The sequence below is a fragment of the Manis pentadactyla genome, chromosome 5, assembly GCF_030020395.1.
Source record: "Manis pentadactyla isolate mManPen7 chromosome 5, mManPen7.hap1, whole genome shotgun sequence".
Taxonomy (NCBI): domain Eukaryota; kingdom Metazoa; phylum Chordata; class Mammalia; order Pholidota; family Manidae; genus Manis; species Manis pentadactyla.
In genome coordinates this window covers 68661520-68684710 of record NC_080023.1, presented here as the reverse complement: position 1 = coordinate 68684710, position 23191 = coordinate 68661520, and the positions used below count along the sequence as shown (strand labels likewise).

Sequence of the window (23191 nt, the reverse complement as noted above, 5' to 3'; positions counted from 1 at the left end):
GACACATGATCAATGGAACGGAATAGAGAGCCCAGAAATAAACCCACACGTATGTGGTCAATTAATTTATGACTAAAGTGCCAAGAATATACAATGGGGAAAGGACAGTCTCTTCAATAAATGGTGTTGGCAAAATTGGGCAGTCACAAGCAAAAAAATGAAAATGGACCACTACCTCACACCATCCACAAAAATTAACTCAAAATAGATTAAAGACTTGAATGTAAGACCTGAAACCACAAAACTCCTAGAAAAAAATATAGCAAGTAAGCTACCTGACATCAGTCTTAACAATGATTTTTTGGATTTGACACCAAAACCAAAGGCAACAAAGGCAAAAATAAATGGACTACATCAAACTAAAAACCTCCTTCACAGCAAAGGAAACCATCAACAAAGTGAGAAGCAACCCACAGGATGGGAGAAAATACTTGCAAATCATGTATCTGATAAGGAGTTAATATCCAAAACATAGGAAGAATTCATACAACTCCATGGCAAAAAAACCCCAAAATATCTGATAAAAAAATGGGCAGGGATCTGAATAGACATTTTTTCAAAGAAGATGACCAACAGGCACATGAAAAGGTGCTCAACATCACTAATCATCAAGGAAATGCAAATCAAAATTACAGTGAGGTATCATCTCATATCTGACACCTGTTAGGATGGCTATTACCAAAAAGACAAGAAATATGCTCTGGCAAGGATGTGGAGAAAAGGAAATCCCCATGCACTATTAGTGGGTATGTAAACTGCTGCAACCACTATGGAAAACAGTATGGAGGTTCCTCAAAAAAACTAAAAATATAAACTACCATATGATCTAGCAATTCCACTTCAGGGTATTTAACTGGAAAAAACAAAAACACTAACTTGAAAAGATACATGAACCCCTACGTTCACTGCAGTATTATTTATAATAACCAAGATATGGAAACAATGTAAGTGTCCATCAATGGATGACTGGATATAAAGAAAATGTGTTGCATGTGTGTGCATGCACAGGTATGCACACACACGGAATATTATTCAGCCATAAAAAAGAAAGAAATCTTGCCCTTTGTAACAACATGGATAGACCCTGGGGCCATTAATGCTAAATGAAATTAGTCAGACAAATAAAGACAAATACCTCATGATCTCTCTTATATGTGGAACCCAGAGAAAAAACAAAACCAAGTTCACAGATACAGAGAACTGAACGGTGGTTGCCAGAGGTGAGGGGTGGAGATGGGCAAAATGAGCAAAGGGGTCGACAGGTACAAACTTCTGATTATAAAATAAATAAATCATAGGGATGTAATGTATAACATGATTATAGTAATACTGTATTGCATATTTGACAGCTGCTAAGAGAACAGAACTTAAGTTCTCATCACAAGAAAAAATTTGTAATAGTGCAAAAATCAAAAATGGATGTTCCCTCAAAATTAAGAATTTCCATCAAAAGTGATCATTTAAAAAGTGAAAAATGCAAGCTACAGACAGAAAAGATATTTGCAATACAGGTATTTGGCAAGGAACTCCAATCAAGAACATATTAGACAAAATGTTGAAATAGGCACATCACTAGAGATAATATCCAAATGGCCAATAAGCATATTAAAAGTAACTCCACCTCAATGCTCATAAGGTAAATGAAATTATAAGCACAGGTAGATACAATTATACTTCCACTAGAATGATATTAAAACCACTAATAAACTTGAAAGTTAGTGAGGATGAAGGGGAACTGAAATTCTCATCCACTGCTGACAAGAATGCAAACTGATCTACTCACTCTGGAAAACTGTTGACAGCATCTACCACAGCTAAATAAATATACGTCTACTCTGTAACCGAAATATTGCACTCTTGAGAACATATCCAGGAGAAATGAATGTCTAGGTCCTCTTCAATAAAAAGTAAGGCCCACTAATAAAATGGAATTCTACAAATCAATAAAGAATTTTTCATGCATGAATGAATCTCACTGATGTTATGCTGATGAAAAAGGACAGACACAAATGGGTATACACTAATTTTGTTTATGTGTATTTCAAGAACAGGCAAAACTAATTCATGGGGATCGAGGTCAGAATAGTGGTTATCTCTGGGGGTACTGACTGGGAAGGGGCATGAGGGAACCTCTGGCATGCTAGAAATATTCCCTAGTCTGATCTGGATAGCTGGTACATTATGTATGTATGTATGTGAGAAAATTTATTTATTAATCTTACGATTAATGTACTTTATGCCATGTACTTTATATATGTATATACATATATATCTTATATTTTAATAAAAAGTAAAAACAAAGTAGAAAAAGACATTTCAAGTGAAGAGGTAATATTTTAATTCAGACAAGAGTAAAACCAAAATGGGTTAAGATTAGTCAGAGAACACTTCGTGCATAATAATAGCTCTTTATTGAGCACTCAATATGCACTTGATTAACTGATACAGAGAACATGACAAGTAGCAAATATTTTTTCCTTAAAAAATATTATGGATGAAAAGAAATTTAATTAAGATACCTTGCATCTATCCTATCCATTTATCATCAACAAATGTTTATTGAGCATCTATTTTTTCTATGAACTAAAGTTCAGTATGCCAACTCCTAATTTCTTGGTGCTTGAATCTGCAGGTAAATAAAATATATACACATGAAAATGTACCACAGTTGCTATTTAAGATCAAAATGAGTGGAATAGATACGAATGTATTAATAGACCATTTGCTCACAACTAGATGACTGGACCAAACCTGCCTCAAAAAACAGCATCAAAAGCTGAAAGAAATGCACCCCCCCACCACCAAATAAAAAGCAATAGCATAAAATCCTAACAAGAAAGAGAGAGAACAGGAGAGAATAAGAATACAAAGAACTTCTGACTGAAAGCATCTGCTGACTGTGGATGCACAGCTGAGAAGCAGAGTGGCACTTCTGGTAGGCTCTGCCTTGGGTGTTCTGCCCATCTGCTGGAAAACACTGAGAGGCAAGTTGCAATTTCTGGCCAACTAATAAAGCTAGAAGAACAGGAATCTGAGATTCTTGCTTGCCAAAGGAGGAAACACAAGCACTTTGGAAATAAGATTACAAATTCTATTTCATGGATCATCTAGGTAAACCAAACAGTTCTGAAGCTCTGATCCTGGACTGTTAGCATCCTCAGGTCCCTGGCAGAACAAATGAAAATCTTCTCTGAAAGGTAACATTCTAGGCCTACAGATGTTTCTAAAAATATATTTTTAAATAGTTTGTCCAATGAAGGAAGATTACCTGACAATATGAGTTAGAATCAACAAAAGCAACAGACACTGCCAACAAACAGTGACTCCAGATACTGGAGCTATTAGGAAGACTGCAATATAATCATGCTTATCATGTTTATGGAGATAAACCCAAGCTTTCAAGTTTCAGCTAGAAACTGGGAATCATGCAGTCATTTGAAAAAAGAACTACCAAAAACTACAGAACTAAAAAACACTGTAACCAAATTTTAAAACCCAGTGGAGTTATTAAGAGCAGATTAGACACATTTGAAGAACTGATAAAGTAGGAGGCAGGTCTTTAGAACCTACTGGAAAAACAGCATTGAAATGGTAAATACAGAAGACAAAGTTAGAGACTTAGGGGTCACAGTAAGAGGGCCAAACAGGGGTTTCACTGGAGTCATAGAGGAGAAAACAGAATGGGACAGAGGCAACATTTCAAGATATACAGCTGAAAACTTGTCAAGATCATGAAAAAATCCAACCTACTGATTGAACAAATCTGAGGAACCACAATCAGGATAATCTGGTATTGACCAAAAGAGGCCACAATTCTTTCACTCTCTCTCTCCTTTGCAATGTGACTTTGAAGCTCTTCACATCAAGAGGAAGAGTTTATTTCCCCAACCTTTCATCTTGGGCTTGTTTTGACTAATAGAATTCTGCAGAAGTAAAGTACCTGTTTTGAACCTAAACCTCAAGAGGAGGTTTGTGTGCCTCTTCTTCTCTTCAAATCCTATTGCTCCCACATGGACAAGCCGGGCTAATCTACTGGATAATGAAATATGTGGCCTGGTCACCTTCACTGCTCCAGCCAACACAGAGACGCAAAGCTGCCTACCAGACTTGCAGCTGACTAGACACATGTGGAAACCCATGTGGAACCAAGACCGTGGGGAGCAAAGACCACAAGACCATGGGGAGCAGAGACCCACCCAGCTGAGCCCGGTCCAGATAGCCAACCAACAGAACTGTGAGTGAAATAAATATTACCTTAAGCCACTAAATTTGGGGGGTGGCTTATTTCACAGCAAAAGCTGACATAGACATGTCAAAACAAATCCACATAGATACATCATAACGAAGTTGCAGAAAATTAAAGACAAAATCTTAAAACCAGGCAAGTGTAAATAAAATTTTTTGAGAGAAATAGTTTCCTAATGATGTTGATCTTAAAGCATTCTAAATATTTCAACTTAGTATTAAGTGGGAAAGAGTGGGGAAAGACAGGCATTCTACACACAAGCAAAAAAAAATCACTATCTGAACTGTAGTTCAGTTTGACGAAAATCATGTAAGGCCAAAAGTAGATGTGTTTGAATTAAGGGCTATGAGTCAAGCAGAAAGGCTGTATTCTGGCTTTGCCACTAGCTCTGAGGTTAGGCCTCGAAGCAAGGTATTACACCTCTGTACTTCAATTTTCTCAAATGTAATGTAAATAACATTACTTACTAAGGATTTAAGAATGTTAGTAAAGGTGTGTTTGGCATACAGTAAACACTAGATGTTGGGGAACTTCATTTGAGACGGAAACCACTAGGACTATTGTGTACGGGATTAAAACTGAACCAGAAAATCTGAGTTAGAGCCTTTGAGATTACACAGTGTATCCTCAGGTAGGTGTAGCTTCCACTCTCAACTCTTAGAAAACTCCCATAGCCCTGTAAGGAAGCCTCAGCTAAAGTACTGAATGACAGACCATGTGGAGAGTGAGAGACCCAGTCAACACCAAGATGTTATGTGAGTCGGTTTTACCCCTACCAGCCCCAGCTGAGCTGCCGGCTGTATCTGCACCTGCATGTGTGAGTCCACCAGATTAGACAAGCAAAACAGCACAGTCAACCCAAAGAATCCTGGAAAATAATCGCTGTTTTACACTACTAAGGTTTTGGATTGTTACACAACAATAAATAACTGAAATGCCCTTTTTAAGAAAGGTATTATTGCTTATCTGCAATTCAGAGCTGGGGAAGTAAATGCTCACTTAAGTATCAGAATTCTGCAACTACCTGAAAAACTATCTTTTCTGATAGCTAATACATTTACTTTTCTTCAACAAAACAAAAAAAAGTATGCATGGGAGAAAATAAAGCTAGGCATATGGAAAAATATAAATTGTTTTACTTTCATCCAAATCTATGAAAGTTACATTCAAAAACAATTGAGCGGGAAGACGTATTCAACTTACTTCCAACACAACAAATAAGTCAATCAATGTATGTATCTAATAATATATGTACTAACTACTTAATAATAATAGTAATGACCACAATCTTGTGGCACTTTCTAAGTGTCAGGTACTTACACTTATGTGTACACTGATATATGTATATATATACACACTCATTTTTGTCCTCAGACTAGAATAAGTCCTATTATTATCATTTTCCCAACAGGAAAATGGCAACACAAAGTAGTAGGCAAGCCCAAGATACTCAGACAAATTTCCCACTGATAAAAGTAGACTACATTTACCACCAGAGAAAAGGCAGCACACCTACATAAAACACAGTCATGGTTTCAATGGCCAGGTGAAAGAAGTTGTAGCCCATTAATGTAGATCAAAGTGATGTCAGCTGTCAGGATGTACATATTAAGATCAAGGTGAGAGGCATACTTCAAACAGAATGCATGTTCATTTAAAAAAAAAGTGCTGTGAAATCTACAAAGAGAAAATGGACAATATTTATATATTATTAACACTGTTAAATAAAAGGACAGGCTCTAGAGTATAAGAACAAAGAAAAAAACCGAAGGGGCAAAACAGCAGCAGACTCAAAGAACCCAAAAATAGACTAACAGTTACCAAAGGGAAGGGGACTGGGGAGGATGGGTGGGAAGGGAGGGATAAGGGGTGGCGGGGGGAGAAAGAGGGCATTATGATTAGCAGGTATATAAGGTGGAGTGGGGGGCACAGGGAAGGCTGTACAACACAGAGAAGACAAGTAGTGATTCTACAGCATCTTGCTACACTGATGGGACAGTGACTGTGGTGGGGTATGTCGGGGGGGCTTGGTGATCGGGGGTCTAGTAAACATAATGTTCCTCATGTAATTGTGGATTAATGATACCAAAATAAAAAAAATTAAGTCATTTAAAAATGTATTTTATAAGTCATGTCCTTAATAAACTGAAGAACAACAACAACAAAAAGGACAGGCTCATGTCACAACTTTTAACTTGGAGTGGACCTAAGCCTCTACATAAAATTGGGACAAAATTCCTAAACAATCCAGATTTCTGCAAACATCACTACTCGACATTCTGACCAACGTCAGGAGGACATTGTGCCTATGTGACTTCTGAGCTGGTGGCGGAGAGATAGTACCCTAAAGACAAGGACCCACAGAAGATGGTCCGAGAGATTCTGGCGACATTGATAGGCGGCCATACGTCCTAAGCCCCCGACGGCCTCAAGAAGCCATCTCTCCAGAAAATTCTGCATCAAGGTTCATTTAAATTTCCCTCATTCAAAAAAAAAGAAAAAAGGAGAGAAAAGAAAAGGTCCAAAGAAAAGCCTGAATTCGGTGAGGCGCCAACGACGATGGAAAGTGGCACCAGGCAAGGTTACGAAGGCCGTGGGAGCAGTCGTCTCTCAGACCGCGCTTCTACAATCTTTAGGAGGCCAGTAAGCATGTTATCAAAGACCGAACAAGTTGACAGTCGCCTCAGATTGATGGCCCCGAAGGTTCTCTGCCCAAGGTCCCCTCCAGCCTTCTGGGCTCCTCAGGCCCGCCCCCTCGGTGGTCGGGCCGGATCCTAGCCTCACATCCGAAAGCAGCCGTCAACCCAAGGAGAACAAGTCTGTGACTTCCCTCCCCTCCTCCCCTGACCATGGAAAATACTTACTTGCCCGCCAGATCTTTATGAGAGCCGCTCGAATTCATGAGCTGAGCCAAATCCTGCCGCACGGCTGCCGCCATCTTTCTTCCAGCTCGGCGGAGGATGCCGGGTTTCTCACAGCTGAAAAGAAAACGAGTACAGTCCTCCAGGATGCAGCCAGAGGGAACCCGAGGTGCCACAGAGTAGCGCCTGTGTGGGCCAGAGCGCCAGGTGTGGGAGCCTGCGCTGGGTCCACCCAGGGTTGAGTGACGGGAAGCTCAACTCCTCAAGTCCGAGGCCCGCCCAGGCTTCTCCCACCAAGCTCCGGCTCGCACGCTCCCACTTCGGATTGGCGGATGAACTCCAAAGGTGTGCGTTGCTTGTGCATTTCCAGCAAGTGCCGGGTGCGCAAACTATAGTCTTTTCGTTAAGTTCCGTGTCACACGTATATAGCATATCGTTCCCCGTTCTTTAAGGCTGCTCTTTAAAACTACTTGTGCTAAGGATTGGGTTGTTGTTATTTCCAACTCACCACACACCGGTACTTTCTGTAAAATACAATTTTTAAAAAGTCCGCATTCCTCCTCCTAGTCTCCACCTTTTACATAGGTTGATCATGCATCCCAGTTTGTCCAGGACGGTGCCATTTTCCATCAGTTGTCTTGGCGTAATTATTAATAACACGCCCTTTCAAGAAACTGTCCCATTTGGATGACAAATTATATGGTCACCCTTTTAAATGTACTTATAGAATTTCTACTAAAAAGCGAATATATGTCCTTTCTTGCACTCACAAAAGAGCCACCATATCATTGATTCTGCCCTTGATTTTTTCAATTTTCCTGGAGACCTTACCATCTAAGTCCAGAGAGTCTTCCTCCTCCCTTTTTAGAGCTGGAGAGTATTACATATAATGAGGGGATGCCACAGTTGATTAATCCTTATAGCTAGACACTTAAGGTGTTTTTAATCAATCAACCAGTACTTCAACAAATAGCCTTGTATATGTATCATTTTATATGTGTACAGGTAGAATATATTCCAAGAAGAGAGTAAAAAACTAAACATGCTTACAATTTAGATAGATACCGTCAAATTGCACTTTACAGGGATGGTACTATTTTGTCTTCCTACCAGCAATACGTAGGAGTGCAATTCTCTACATCCTTGCCTACAAAGGATGTGAACATTTCAAATTTTTGCCGTCTTTATAACATGATATAATAGCGAGTTCCCTCAATTGGGAAGGGGTAAGAAAAGACGACCAGAACAAAGAGATCCTTTAAGAAAGAATGCCCACATAAATTCAGATCTCATTTCCTTGGCGAAGAACGTGGTCACGTGACGATGCCTAGCAACAGCGAGACTGGAAATTTAATTTTCAAATGCCCAGTTAAAAGGAAGGATGGTTTTCAAGGGACAATCAGCAGTCTCTACTACAATCTGTCTTTCTGACAGTCTAATTACCTGCGTGTATTCTTTTTCTCACAACAGAACTCTCTCACCCCAAAAGAAGAGAGTTCAATTTCCCATTCATTTTCTACATCCGCTCAAAATCCAGGATGTCTAATGATGCACAATCCTCTCCAACAGGTTGGGATATGGCTTTTCGTGGTCCAGAAGCATATATACTATAAAACAAATTATCTTCTTATGCCCATACATGTCATACAAAACAATAGGGGAGCAGGAAAAGTATAAACACAGTTAAAGCTCAGAAAAGGTAAGAATGGGAAATACACAACATTTACTTGTCCATAGCAATGATGAAATCCTGGGCAGGAATTATGAACACCCACTACCCTAATAGTGGAGTAAATTCCTTGGTTAGATGCTCTTGGGAGGATCTCCACTGTGCATTGCATTCTGTAGGCCCAAGCTCTGCCCTCTGAATTATAAGTTAACTGAATAATGGAGAGTATTCCCTCTTTCCTTGGGGCTCTAATTGAGGGATTTTGTAGGCCAGGTTTTTTCAGTGTTTGGGGCATTTGTTTTTTTTTTAATATAATGTCACTGAATATTCAGTGAACTCTGCTTCCAAACAGTTCGAGGTGTCAGAAGCCACAACAAGAGTTGTGTCTAAGGAGCAGTTGTTAAACCTACCCTATTTCATGGTTCCTACACTCAACCGTTAACATCTTTTTAATGATGACAGACTTGAAATCATCTGACCAATGGTCTTAAGTGAGAAGAGAACTCAATTAATTTGATTTTTGCTTTGGCTTATCTTTGTTTTCTGTATTTTGTTTATTTGTGTTTTCCAAAAAATCGTAATGGTTTATGAGAAATCACTAAGCCAAGTCTTCTCTTCTGCTATTTAGGGGTATCTAAGCAGTTAAGCAGTTGGCTTTTTCTACTTAGCAAAGCCCCAGAATTTCTGGACCTTGATTTCTCTTTTTACCCTGACTTCAAACTGCTTGTAATACCTTGCTGAAAGCAAAAAGAAGCAGAGACACACACAGATTTGCTCTTTCTAGATACCTCCACTAGAGCTACAAGCTAGAGAGGGAGACTGCCTCACATTATTGCAGGCAGCAATTTTATGAAGTTTTTGGCATGACAAGGCCCCCCCTTTCTGGACTGCTCATTATCACCACCCAGCCTGTTAAAAAATACTACATATTTTTAGGTTTTACTTTAGCAATTAGGAAAAACAAACCTGCATGGTACTGAAAGCTTATTCTCACTTTTCAGCTGCTTAGCAAGAAGTTAGGTAGGCACATCTGAATTAACAAATCCTAGGTTTTTTTACTATGCAAAACCGTGGGTCCCAATCACAACCTACTGAATCAAAATTGTCATGTTAAAATCTCTCTAGTAATTCTTGCACATTAAAGTTTAAGTAGCACTGCTCTAGCAATGTCAACACCACTGGTATATGGACTCTTCTCACTAAACTTTTGTCTAATATGGCCATTTCCCTGGCCAGGAAACTCCATTTTTACAAAAGCAACTAGATGGTCTCTATCCCTGCACAGTTTTTCTATACAAATGCAAAGGAAGTCATCCTGGGAGCCTTTTTCTGGAGCATCTCCCATGTGCACTGCTCAAATATGCCTCATTATAGAAGGAAAAAAGAGCACAGGTGATTATATATATTCTGCTGTTTTCAGAACACCAATCTTTACATTTATTTCACATGTTGCTAATGCTGCATGACAAAATTGTTCTAGAATCATCTTGTGTGGTTCCCACCTAAGACCTGGAATCAACTCTTTCACCAAGAAGTCTTTGTTCCTTTAGTTGCTTTTAGGAATGATATTCACAGATAACAGTATGTGTGCTAGCAGTGCTCATGGCTACAATATTGGTCATTTGGGGACCTTTTCATAGGACAGAACTAGGAAATATATTCATACTAATGGATTCATACTAATAATTCCGATTCCAATTTAGGTGATTTTATTTAACCTCTTCTGTATTCTACCTGTATCTCCTTACTTCCACACCCAGAATCCTGATTCACAAGTTCATACATTATAGAATCAGAATAGTCCAAAATTACTCAGTTCATTCATCCCACATTATATACACAACAGCCTCAGAATAACAATACTAATACTTACCACTCCCAATATGATTGCTAAAAAGAATTCAATATTTTTCTGCTGTTGCACTCCCCATTTCCTCTCATTTTTAATAATTGTACTGTATCTACATTATGAGTACATATAGCCATTACAAACCATACTTTCTTCCTCTTAGTCCTCATTTAGTCTTAGTTTTATAAGTAATATATACTTAATGCTCACCATCAGCTCTTATATTGAAACCTCTCTAGTCATTTTAGTTGTCTGAAGCTAGTTGTTTAACAGGTAGCTCAGAATGGGTTTGTGGAAACTATAATCTTGTGTGTTCTTGCGTTTTGGAAACATCTTATACCTTTTATGCATGAATATGGGTTGTGTTAGAAATAATAAACCTTGACTCTTCTTGAGAATCTTAAGTGTGGTACTCCATTTTCTTGTGGCATAAAGCATTACTGAAAAATATCTATTAGAATCTAATTCTCTTGCCCTTATAAGTCACCCACTCTTTTTGCCTAAAAGCCTCCTCAGCTTTTTTCCTTCTAACATAGAATAATTTTACTAGACTATGTGTTGGTGCTGGTCATACTGGGTTCATATTCTCAGGTATACAGTGTGCTCTTTCGAAATGTAGTTTCATTTTTCTTTCAATAACATTACCCTTAATTATAATTTTTGTACGAAAAGACTATTATCTTTATGATAGATTTTCTTTTCCTGTCTGTAATATTAGTCACCTTTCCTCAAAATTTTTTTATTTCTTTTTTCATGTCTTTTTAATTTTTAGAAGTTTCCTTCTTTAAAAAGGGGTGGTTGGGGGGAGAGTGGGAAAAATGTCCTTTTCATTCTATTTCTCTTAAGGCATTATCTGTTATTTTTATTTACCCTGGTTTCCTTCTCGCTTAGTCTTTATTTCTAAAATGATATTTTTATTTCTAATTCTTTCCTGAGTTCTGCCTCTCATTCTGGGTGTTTCTAATTATTCTTATTATGTTGTCCTGTCATGTCCAGTATTGTTTTCTTTTCAGTTTAACTGGGTGGAAAGTGTTTTAGGGCTTTAAAAAAAAGTAAACCACAAATTGTAAAATAAGTTAGTCATAGGAATGGAAATACAATATAAGGAATATAACCAATAATATTGTAATATATTGGTATAGTAATGGGGGGAACTGTACTTCCCCCTCTTATGTATATAACATAATATGTATATATATATATATAAGCATCTAGTAATGTGTATGATTACTGAGTCACTACATTATACATCTGAAGCCAATAAAATATTGTATATCAACTTTATCCCAATAAAAAAAGAAAAAAAATTAAATAGGAAAAAAACTTAAAAAGTATTTCATCTTCAGTTTAACTAGTGATTACCCTCCTTTTCTGACATTCACTGTTAGTTTTTCTTTAATAATATGAGAACAAGTTTTCAGCTATTTCCTTCCTTCTAGACACATTAGTCCTCCATTGCCTCTTTATTACACCTCAATAGATAAGACTCTTAAAATATTTTCACCTTCACAGCCTTCACAAGTAGTTGAGACCTTGAGAATATATTTCTGCCCCTTCCAGCCCCACCCAATTCCTAGGTTTCACTAAAATAGGCTGATACTTTTTTCCATTTCAGCAACTATTTGGTTTTCATTTGCAGTATGTCTCTTCTATTTTAGGAGTCCTTAATTTACCACTTGTGCTATTATAATTCCCAGTTATAATGTCATTATTCACTGACATTACTATATAAATTCAAAGTAAATTACTCACCACAAATTCCCCTTCATCTTCCCTGCCTTGATCTGAGGTCTCTGTTCTGATTATCTGATTGTTTGGTAGCATTCGCTCTTAAGTGATCCCTCAGATGCTGTGCATGAGTAACATATTTGTGAATCTGTGCATATTCACAAATGTCTCTCTATAGTCCTGACAGTTGAATGGGATTTTGGTTGAGCTGCTGTCATTTTTCCTCAGTGACCTATAAAAGTTATTTCACATTTCAAATTAGATTCCATGCCAGGATTTCAAATTAGAAATTCATGTCAGTGGTCTCTCTCTACATCCCTCCCTGCTTTCCATTCTCCCTCCCTCCCGCCTTTCTTTCTTTCTTTCCTTCCTCCCTCCCTCCCTCCCTCGCACTCTCCTCTATTCTCCTCCTTTTTCTTCTCTCCTTTTCTTTATTCTCTTTGAGAGACTAAATATGCAAACAAAGCCAAGAACATATATAAAAATAAAACTCTAACCACTATCTGCTGCAACCATCCCAGGATGCCTAACAACTTCCATAGCAATCAGCCCCAAATAGCCAGCACTTGATCAACAACTGACAGCTCCCTAATTTTTCCCCCACTTCTAACTTAGCACCAACAAGAGAAAGCTAAACAAGCTCTCAAAACCAATCACATAGGATACCCCATTTCTAGTTAGCCTGCTGACATCTTCCCCATGCCAACAGCCTCCAATCAAGGCGTACCTGAATTTCCCACTATAAAGCATTGCCATTCCTCTGCCTGCCTTTGAGTCACTGCCAGACACAGGTGATGGTGGCCAACTCCCTTTCTGTAGAATCTCTGGATAGCCTTTGCTTGTTCTCATTTAGCTGGCTGGTCTGTTTATTTCTGCACCTTTCTTCTTCCAATTCTTCATCTTTCCCCTCTTCCTTCTTCTCTCTCCTCTTTCTTCTCCTCTCTTCCCCCTACCCTGTCCTCCTTGTTCTTCTTTTCGTAAGCTGTTTTTTCCACCTGAAAGTTTTTAAGATTTCTCTTTAAAGGAACTTTCCTTGGATCTGCCTAGATATGTCTTTTCTCATTGATCTTTCCTGGAACTCAGTGACCCCTTTCACCTGCAAATGCCAAGTCTGTCTTTAGGCCAGGGTAGTTTTCTATTATTACTTGCTTAATTATTACCTCTCTTTTATTTGTTCTTTTCTTTTCCTCTAGAACTCCAAATAGTAATATATCAGTTCTCTTTATCTTCAAAGTGACTTGACTTTTTCACCACTTTTTTTTCTTTACCTGTCTGTAATATTTCCTTGGATATCAGAAAGATCATAATTTCTCTCTTTATATATTTTGCTCTGTTTTGAGATATTTTTTCCACTTTTCAGAACAATTAGCAAGATTCAATCATTCTCCTTCAGTGTACTTTCAGTGTTGTGTTTTAAAAATAATGGTTTTCATATGTTTGTGTAAAAATGTTATAGATGCTTTATTGATAATAGCCCCAAGTGAAAACAACTCACATGTCCATCATCAGGAAAGTGAATAAAAATGTGTGGTATACTCACTCAATAGAATACTACTCAGCATTAAAAAAGAAAAACTTACAGATACATGCAACAACATGAATGAATCTCTAAAACATTACACTGAGTGAAAAAAGTCAAACATCAAAAAGTACACATAATGCGGTTTTGGGTACATGAAGTTCTGAATCAAACAAAACTAATCTATGGTAATAGAAGATAAGAAATTTCCTGGGGAGGGGGAAATAGGTAAGAGTTGGAATTTACAGGAAGTAGTACAAGGTATTGGAAATGTTCTATATAGAACTGGGTGTGTGGTTTACATGGGTAAATGGATTAATCAGAGCTCATCAAACTGTGAACTTAAAATTTGTGCATTTCACTGAACACAAAGCCTCAATTTAAAAAGGGAGCAAAATCATGCGTTTTGTTTCATAGTTTTGTGCGTTTATGTGTATTGCATCTAGTCTTCTTAAGAGCTTTATTTACATACTTATTTATTTATTATTCACGTTGTCTTCTGTCTTCTCCAGCAGTTTCAAGAGCTAGCGCTCTTCCAGCCTCAGCGGAGAAGTATCAGCACAACTGTTGTTTCCCCAAATCTCCTCTGTGTCAGGATAACCAGCAGGTCCTCTTAAGAACAATGCCAGTGCACGTACTATCCTTCCACTTGGAGGTCCCTGGGTCTTTCCAGGATATACTCTCTCCATTGTCCAGTGCATGATGATCCTTTTCCCTCTCTCTCTCCATCTCTATACTCACTATAACTTGAGGCTTCATTCATGCCATCAAGTGCCCGCTGTGCCTACTGAGGCTTCGTTCGTGCCCTTCAAGTGTCTGTGTGCTGGTTCCCAAATATTCATGTTTCAACTGTGATCCTGTAGTTACACTGGAAGTGGAACAGAAGGATGAGAGAGATGTGATAGCCTGATTCATTTTTGTAAACTACCTGGTGCCAAGAACTGTTTGCCTTGTACTTAGTAAGCAATCAAAAAATATTTGTTAATTGAGTGAAAAAAACACCTGGGTAAACAGGAGACCTGGAAAATCCCAGCTTCATTGAATGTGATGTTGTTTCCATCTAAATCTCCTTTCTCTGGAGCTGGCACTGAAATGAAGGAGCATACCAATCCAAATGTGAGTAGGAATTAATGTCAATAAGGTGGACAAGATGGTCCCAATCTGCTGCCAACTGTGGGGACAACCATAAACAGGTAATGAAACTCAGTTGCAAAGCAGAGCTCTGAATCCTGGGGAGACAAGTAGGAAGGGGTAGGTTAAGAGAATAAGTAGAAAGGCTGTCTTGGTAAAAACCATGGTCCAACAATGGGGACAATCACACTCTCTTAATAAAATAACACTTGGATGACTTCCAGCTTCTGCTCTGAAAGCTTTCTAGAAAGCTAAAAAGAGCACTGCTTCCACCATCACCTTAATAAGCTAGGTGGGTAATCTACACAATCACAACTTGTGTTCAGCCAGTCAGCGAGCTGAGGTCACAGGGCAGCTGGCCAGCCTGAAATCCTAGGAAAGATGGGTGCTTCTAAACACAGGTGAGATGCAAGCTCTGGGTCATCTGAAGAAGAACATGAGAAAGAAGATGGGGCAGCCATACAAACAGCAATGAATAATTCTGTTACATGTTTAAATAAATTGCTTAAGACCGAGTGTGGACTGGCATGCTTGTAGAACCCTATGGGAGTCAATCATAAGGGTAGTTCCCATCTACTCATAGACTCTTCTCCAGAGAAGATATTTTGAAATAATAATATTACTTACAAAAACTAACTAGTTTCTAGTCTCTTTAGGCAGAAGTCTTATTCCTCTCTTAGTTGGAAAGTTGGGCCCATTTTTTACATTTAACTCTTTGGGTCCAGGTCCAAATGAGCAAAGCCAAGAGAGAGGAAGCACTTTCCTCTCTCAGTGTGAGCCCTTCTTTCAAGTTTTCATATTTTGTCTCAAGATGTGACTTTTCTTAGGATGACTGGCACTGGTGGTATTCACTTCCTTCAGGAGAAACTCAACTTCTGATGACAGGATGGTTACACTCCTAGCAGAGCAAGTACTGTAGTCCCTCCTTATCCACAGGAGAACATTCCAGGATACTTAGTGTATGCATGAAATTGCAGATAGTACCAAATCCTATGTCTTTTCCTATACCTACATACCTATGATAAAGTGCAGTTTATAAATTAGGCACAGTAAGAGATTAATAACAACAACTAATAATGAAATAGAGCAATAATAACAATATACCTTAATAAAAAATTAAGTGAATATAGTCTCTCTCTTTCTCTCAAAATATCTTACTGTACTGAACTCACCTTTCTTCTTCCTGTGATGACAAAATGCCAGTGTGCTGAGATGAAGTGAATGATGTAAACATGATGATAAACATAGCTACATAGTATAGTAAGGCTACTACTGACCTGACCCTACAACCAGAAGGAACATCATCTGCTTCCCGACCAGAGATGACTGGAACCACAGGCAGGGGGACTGCTATGCATCAGAACATTACAGAGGAGCCTCTACTTTTATCCTTTTAATTAGAAAAAAACAGCTATTATAAAAGCAAAGAAATCTTATTGCACCAGAAAAAAGTATATGAACTCAGCCTGCCACCAGCAGATGCTTTTTTTTATTGAAGTATATAGTTGGTAAATAATCTTATATTAGTTTCAAGTATACAACACAGTGGTTCAACAGTTACTCATATTATTAAATCCTCACCCCACTAGTGCAGTTACTATCTGTCAACATAGGAAGATGTAACAGAATCATTGGCCATATTCTCCATGCTGTACTACCATCCCTGTGACTAACTTATATTATCATTGAGAATTTTTGTGGCCCATTATCCCCCTCACCTTCCCCACCCACCCATCCCATTTCCTCCCCCTTGGTAACCACCAGTCACTTCTCAGTGTCCATGAGTCTCCTGCTGTTTTGTTTTGTTTTTAGATTTCACATGTAAGTGAAATCCTGTAGTATTTGTCTTTTTCTGCTTGGCTTATTTCACTAAGCATAATTCTCTCTAGATCCATCCATGTTGTTGCAAATGGCAAGATGTCTTTCTTTTTTTTGACTGAATAATATTCCATTGTGTATGTATACCACCTCTTTTTTATCCATCATCTATTGATGGACACTTAGGTTGCTTCCATATCGTGGCTATTGTAAATAATGTGGCAATAAACATAGGGGTGCATGTATCTTTTCCAGTCAGGGATTTTGTTTTCTTCAGTTAATTAGAAGTGGAATTACTGGGTTATATGGCATTTCTATTTTTAGGTTTTTTAAGGAAATCTCCTTACTGCTTTCCATAGTGGCTGCACCAATTTGCATTCCCATGGATGGTGTAAGAGAGTTCCCCTTTCTCCAAATCCTGGCCAGCACTTGTTATTTCTGGTCTTTTGGATAGTGGTCATTCTGACTGGTATGAGGTGATATTCTCACTGTGGTTTTGATTTACATGTCCCTGATGATTAGCGATGTGGAGCATCTTTTCATGTGCCTGTTGGCCATCTGTATTTCTTCATTGGTGAAATGTCAGTTCAGGTCCTCCACTCATTTTTTAATCAGTTTTTTTTGTTTTTTTTTGACATTCAGGTGTATGCGTTCTTTATATATTTTGGATGTTAACTCCTTATCAGATAAATTGTTTACAAATGTATTCTCCCATACTGCATGTTGCCTTTTTGTTCTACTGATGTTATCCTTTGCTGTACAGAAGCTTTTTAGCTTGATGTAGTCCCACTTGTTCATTTTTTATTTTGTATCCCTTGCATGAGGAGATATGTCCAGGAAAAAATTGCTCATACTTATCTTCAAGAGATTTTTGTCTGTTTTCTTCTAAGAGTTTTATGACTTCATGACTTATATTCAGGTCTTTGATCTATTTTGAGTTTACTTTTGTGTATGGAGTTAGACAGTAATCCAGTTTAATTCTCTTGCATGTAGTTGTCCAGTTTTCCCAATGCTAGTTATTGATGAGATGGTCTTTTCTCCATTGTAAATTCATGTTTCCTTTATCATATATTAATTAACCATATATGCATGGGTTTATATCAGGGCTCTCTATTCTGTGCATTTATCTATGGGTCTTTTCTTGTTCAAGTACAATACTGTTTTGATTACTGTGCTCTGTAGTATAGCTTTAAGTCAGGGAGTGTAATACCCCAGCTTTGTTATTCTTTCTCAGGATTGCATTGGCTATTCATGGTCTTTCGTGGTTACATATGAATTTTAGGATTATTTGCTCTAGTTACTTGAGTAATGCATTGAATCTTAAAATTGCTTTGGGAAGGATGGCCATTTTGATAATATTAATTCTTCCTATCCATGAGCATGGGACAGATTTAAATTTATTTGTATCTTCTTTAATTTCTCTCATCAGTGTCTAATAGTTTTCAGAGCACAGGTCTTTCGTTAGATTTATTCCTAGGTATTTTATTCTTTTGATGCAATTGTAAGTAGAATTGTTTTCCTGATTTCTCTTTCTGCTAGCTCATTATTAGTATATAGGAATGCAACAGATTTCTGTGTAATAATTTTGTATCCTGCAACTTTGTGGAATCCAGTTATTAGTTCTAATTTTTTTGGTGGAGTCTTTAGGGTTTTCTATTATAGTATCATGTCATCTGCAGTTTTTTCTTGTTCTTTACCAATTTGGATATCTTTTATGTCTTTATCGTGTCTGATTGCTGTGGCTAGGACTTCCAGTACTCTGTTGAATCAAAGTAGTAAGACTGAACATCCTTGTCTTGTGCCTGATCTGAGAAGAAAAGATTTCAGCTTTTCACTTTTGAGTATGATGTTAGCTGTGGGTTTGTGCATTTGTTGTGTATAGCCTTTATTTTGTTGAGGTACATACCCTCTATACACATTTTGTTGAGTGTTTTTATCATGAATGGATGTTGAATTTTGGCAAATCCTTTTTCAGCATCTATTGAAATGATCATGTGGTTTTTATCCTTTTTGTTAATGTGGTATGTCACATTGATTGACTTATGAATATTGTACCAATCTGGCATCCCTGGAATCAATTCCACTTGGTCGTGATGGATGATCCTTTTAATGTATTTTTAAATTCAGTTTGTGAATATTTTGTTGAGGACTTTTGCATCTATGTTCATCAGGGATATTGGTCTATAATTTTTTTTTTTGCAGCATCTTTGGGCTTGGTATTAGAGTGATGCTGGCCTCATAGAATGAATTTGGAAGTATTCCCTTCTCTTTCACTTTTTGGAATACTTTAAGCAGTATGGGCATTAGCTCTTCCTTAAATATTTGATAGAATTCAGCTGTGAAGCTATCTGGTATTGGATTTTTGTTTGTTGGGAGTTTTTTATTACCAATTCGATTTCATTATTGGTAATTGGTCTGTTCATATTTTCTGCTTCTTCTTGGGTCAGTCTTGGAAGGTTGTACTGTTCTAGGAATTTTTCTGTTTCTTCTAGGTTGTCCCATTTATTGGCATATAATTTTTCATAGAATTGTCTAATAATTCTTTGTATTTCTATGGTGTAAGTTGTAACTGTTCCTTTTTTCTGATTTTGTTTATTTGTCTTCTCTTTTTCTTGATAAGTTTGGCAAGGGGTTTGTCTATTTAGTTTTTCTTCTCAAAGAACCAGATGTTGGTTTCATTTTTTTTCCATTGTTTTATTCTTCTCTATTTTATTTATTTCTGCTCTTATCTTTATTATGTCCATCCTTCTACTAACTTTGGCTTTCATTGGTTCTTCTTTTTCTAGTTTCTTTTGTTATGAATTTAGACTGTTTTTTGGGGATTGTTCTTATTTCTTAAGGTAGGCCTATATTGCTGTGTACGTCCCTCTTAGAACTGCTTTTGCAGCATCCCACAAAATTTTAATTTTTCTGTTTTTGTTTTCATCTCCATGTATTGCTTGATTTGCACCCAAAGATGCTTTTAGTGGTTGATTTTAATTTTTCAGGTGGTTTGACATTATTTATTACCTTATAAGTGAAAAAACTTAGGGTGTGCTCAAAGTGATACTGATCTACATTCTCTTATTAGAAATCCTTTGATACCAATGTGTTGATGATATTTTGGATTTTAGAAAAGAATATGCATAACAATTTTTAAAACCCTGTCTTTTTTCTTTTAAAGCCAACTTTAATGAAGTATAATTTACATATTAGAAAATGCATCCATTTTTTTTTTATATATACCCTGTGAGTTTAGGTCATTGTATAACCTCATGTAACTACCACCACAGTCGAAGTCAAAAATTCTTCATCATCTCATTAAGTATTTTTCAACTCCTTGGCCATAATCAAACACATTCATATTTCTGTACTGACACATATAAATATTCATAAAAATTGTTATAAAGAGTATCAATACCTTATGTCAAATTGGGCCAGGTTTTCCTGCTAAATAAGTTTGTCATAAGCTTCTAGAAACCTTAAAATTTTCAAAACACTTTGGATTTTGATATTTTTGATAAAGGATAATTGATCTTTTTTTAAAAAGTGTTATATGCTAATGAAAAGAAATATGATAACATAGATTTATACACATTGGCTGCTTATATACAGACATACTGGACTATGACAAATAGACTCACGAACAAAGGAAACTGACTCATCTTTTAGAAACTAAAATATTTTTTTAAGAAAATTTTTAAGAAAACCAGTGTATACTTTGTACCTAGCAATATACCTGACATATTATAGGTACCCATTAGTACATTTTGTTTTGTCTATTGATAATTCTAACTCGTACCTCTATACTACTATCTGTTCATTTTTTTGTATTAATATTTTCCTCAGAAACTACTCTTCTTTATTTGAAAAGCTCTAATGTTTTCTACTTGTTTATTTTCTGTCAATTCATCTAGAACTGTGCTAATATGTAATCATCAGCCACACATGGCTATTTAAATTTAAATTAATGACAATTAAATAAAATGAAAAAATCCATTCCTTAGCCACATTGGCCACAGTTCAATTGTTTGAGAGCCACATGTGGCTACTCTATTAAATAGTGTGGATATAAAACAGTTTCACCACTGCAGAAAGTTACACAGGATAGGGCTGCTCTGTCTTGTTCACCACTTTACTCCTGGTGCCTTACACAGTGCTTGGGATTCAGTAGATGATCAACAAATGTTTGCAAGTAAATTATTTTAGTTCATCTGGAAAAACTGTCATGCAAATATAAAGCAAAGATTCCCTTTGGAAATACAGTTCTTTAATAGCAGTGACTCTTAGGAGCCAAAATTCCTTCTTTAAAAAAGTAAGAGATTAAGTTATATTTTTGGCTGTATTCTAGTTTTGATTATTAATAGCTTTCAGTCATTGAGTGCTTAACATATGCCAGGCACTGTTCTAAGTGCTTTCCACATATTACTTGATTAACCCTCACAACAACCTAATTATGTGTATACTATTCCCAATGTACAGATGAAAAACTGAGACAGAAGAGGCACATAAGCTGCCCAAGGTCATACAGCTATTAAGTAGTAGAGCCTGAATTTGGGCCTAGTCAGTCTGGCTCCAGAGGCCAAGCAATTAACCACAACACTAAGCTCTTCGTGATTATTTTAAATAAGGGTCATTTAGTCTCTCTTTTCCAGGATCTAAAACTCATTTTTCTTTTTCCTTATTTGATTACTTTTATCTAGGACACCCTGAAAAATGTTAAATAATAGCTGCTATAACCCTGCATCCTTGTTAGGTCCCTGAGTTCAATGTGAATGCTTCTGTCATTACACTCTAATGTATGATGTTACTGTTCTTTCTGATGATATCTTGATCCAGTTAAAGAAAGGTTCTTTTATTTCTAGTTTGCCACAAATTTTTAAAATTAAGAAATGGCCATTGAATGTTATACAATGCATCCCTAGAGAAATATCATTTGGCTTTTTCTCCTTTAATAAATTACATTAATATTTTTAAATATGAAACCACAATTCTTGGAATAAAATGTACTTTGTTAAGATATGAACTGTTTTTATTATCATACTACTGGACTTTATACCTTACTATGCAAAGTCATAATGAGAACAGAATCCCTCCTTTCCCACCCCACTTTCCTTGGTGCTGTTTGTCTTGGGTTTTGGTATTAGAGTTACATTAGCTTTATGGAATAAGCTGGGAATATTTTTTTCCCTTTTGTGGGATAATTTTCCTAGAATCCAGCCGGGTTTGGGTACCGCATCTGACCCTTCTTCCATCCAGAGGTGACCTGTAACACCACGAATCATTTAACCATGAGGAATTTTTTCTCACATTAGCTCTCGAGCCTCCTCACAAACTGAACTCACCCACTGATCCCCAACAGGCCTGCATGTCATTCAATTTTCTCACGTTCCTTGCACAGGCCAGACTTTCCACTTCCAAGCTTTTGCTAATTTCATGCCACTTGCCTTGCCAAATCCCAAGTGCTGAGGTATTGGTTGGTGTTGATTATGGCAGAACGGAACTAACATTTGGGGCAGGGACTGTGTAGTTTCTTGACACCCCTCACTTCATTTAGCCCTCAGAATCCTGGAACTCTTTGTTATTTTCATTTTGTATATGGGAAAAGAAACGTGACAAATTGTTAGACACTAAAAAGTGAAGGTTCCAGAAGTTAAAACGACGACTGCTTGATTCCAAAGTGATTGCTGCTTCGACTGCAACCTTAGTCTCACCCTCCTCCATTGCGTTCCTGGCTAGTCTCTCACAGTGACTTGTCTGTCCTCCGCGCTCCATTAGCGATTATAGACTGTACCCCACCATTTGACATTACACTGTTTTGTATTTTTCTATTGTTTCGTCTGTGTAGTTCTTTTCACACAGAACAGTAGCTGAATAATAATCTCTTAGTGCCTGTTAATCCACCTCCACATTTGGTTGTCTTTTTCCTTATTTTATAAAATGGACAGAGGGAAAATAAAAGAAGGAAAAGGTGACTACGTACAAATAATTTTGATTGTGTTAGGCTTAGGTGTATATTACAAAAAGTACCTTTCAAAATAAGTTTAATTCTGCGTGGTCTCCCAGGGGCTTTTGGCGACCCCTGCAAAACGAGTTCTTAAAATACGAAAAGCTGGCATTTGTGAATACTGGTCACCTCCCCCCACCCAAGCACATCAAACAGCGGAGGAATGCTGGAAATCGCACCTAGAGCACGGACTTCTATCAAGAGAAGCTGGAAGATGAGGTAGTCTTTCCCAACTGCAGGCACGATCCGCTCTTCCCCCTGCCAGCCTCAGCCCGATGGAACATTCCCTGCGAAAGCTTTGATAGAGCGCCCACTCCGAGTCACGTGGAGCAGGAGCGTACTCCCCGCGCCTTGCGGAATGACGCGCGCTCGGGTTGCCAAGGG

General features: G+C 37.4%; 1 protein-coding gene and 1 long non-coding RNA gene across 3 annotated transcripts in view; both read right to left on the bottom strand.

Moving 5' to 3' along the window:
- Positions 1-7344, bottom strand: part of COPS4 (COP9 signalosome subunit 4) — a 47160-nt gene extending 39816 nt beyond the window's left edge. For both annotated transcript variants that reach the window (XM_036906378.2, XM_036906379.2), the window contains exon 1: positions 7111-7344. In XM_036906378.2, coding sequence (XP_036762273.1) covers positions 7111-7184 — 74 coding nt within the window. In that variant the 5' untranslated portion in view covers positions 7185-7344. The remainder of the gene's footprint in view (positions 1-7110) is intronic.
- A 5960-nt stretch (positions 7345-13304) lies between these two features.
- On the bottom strand, positions 13305-23132 carry LOC118923018 (uncharacterized). The gene is made up of 3 exons (XR_005028992.2): positions 22987-23132; positions 14875-14959; positions 13305-14740 (listed from the first exon to the last, which is right to left on the bottom strand). It is a non-coding gene; the product is annotated as an uncharacterized LOC118923018 (long non-coding RNA).
- Between the last annotated feature and the right edge of the window lie 59 nt (positions 23133-23191).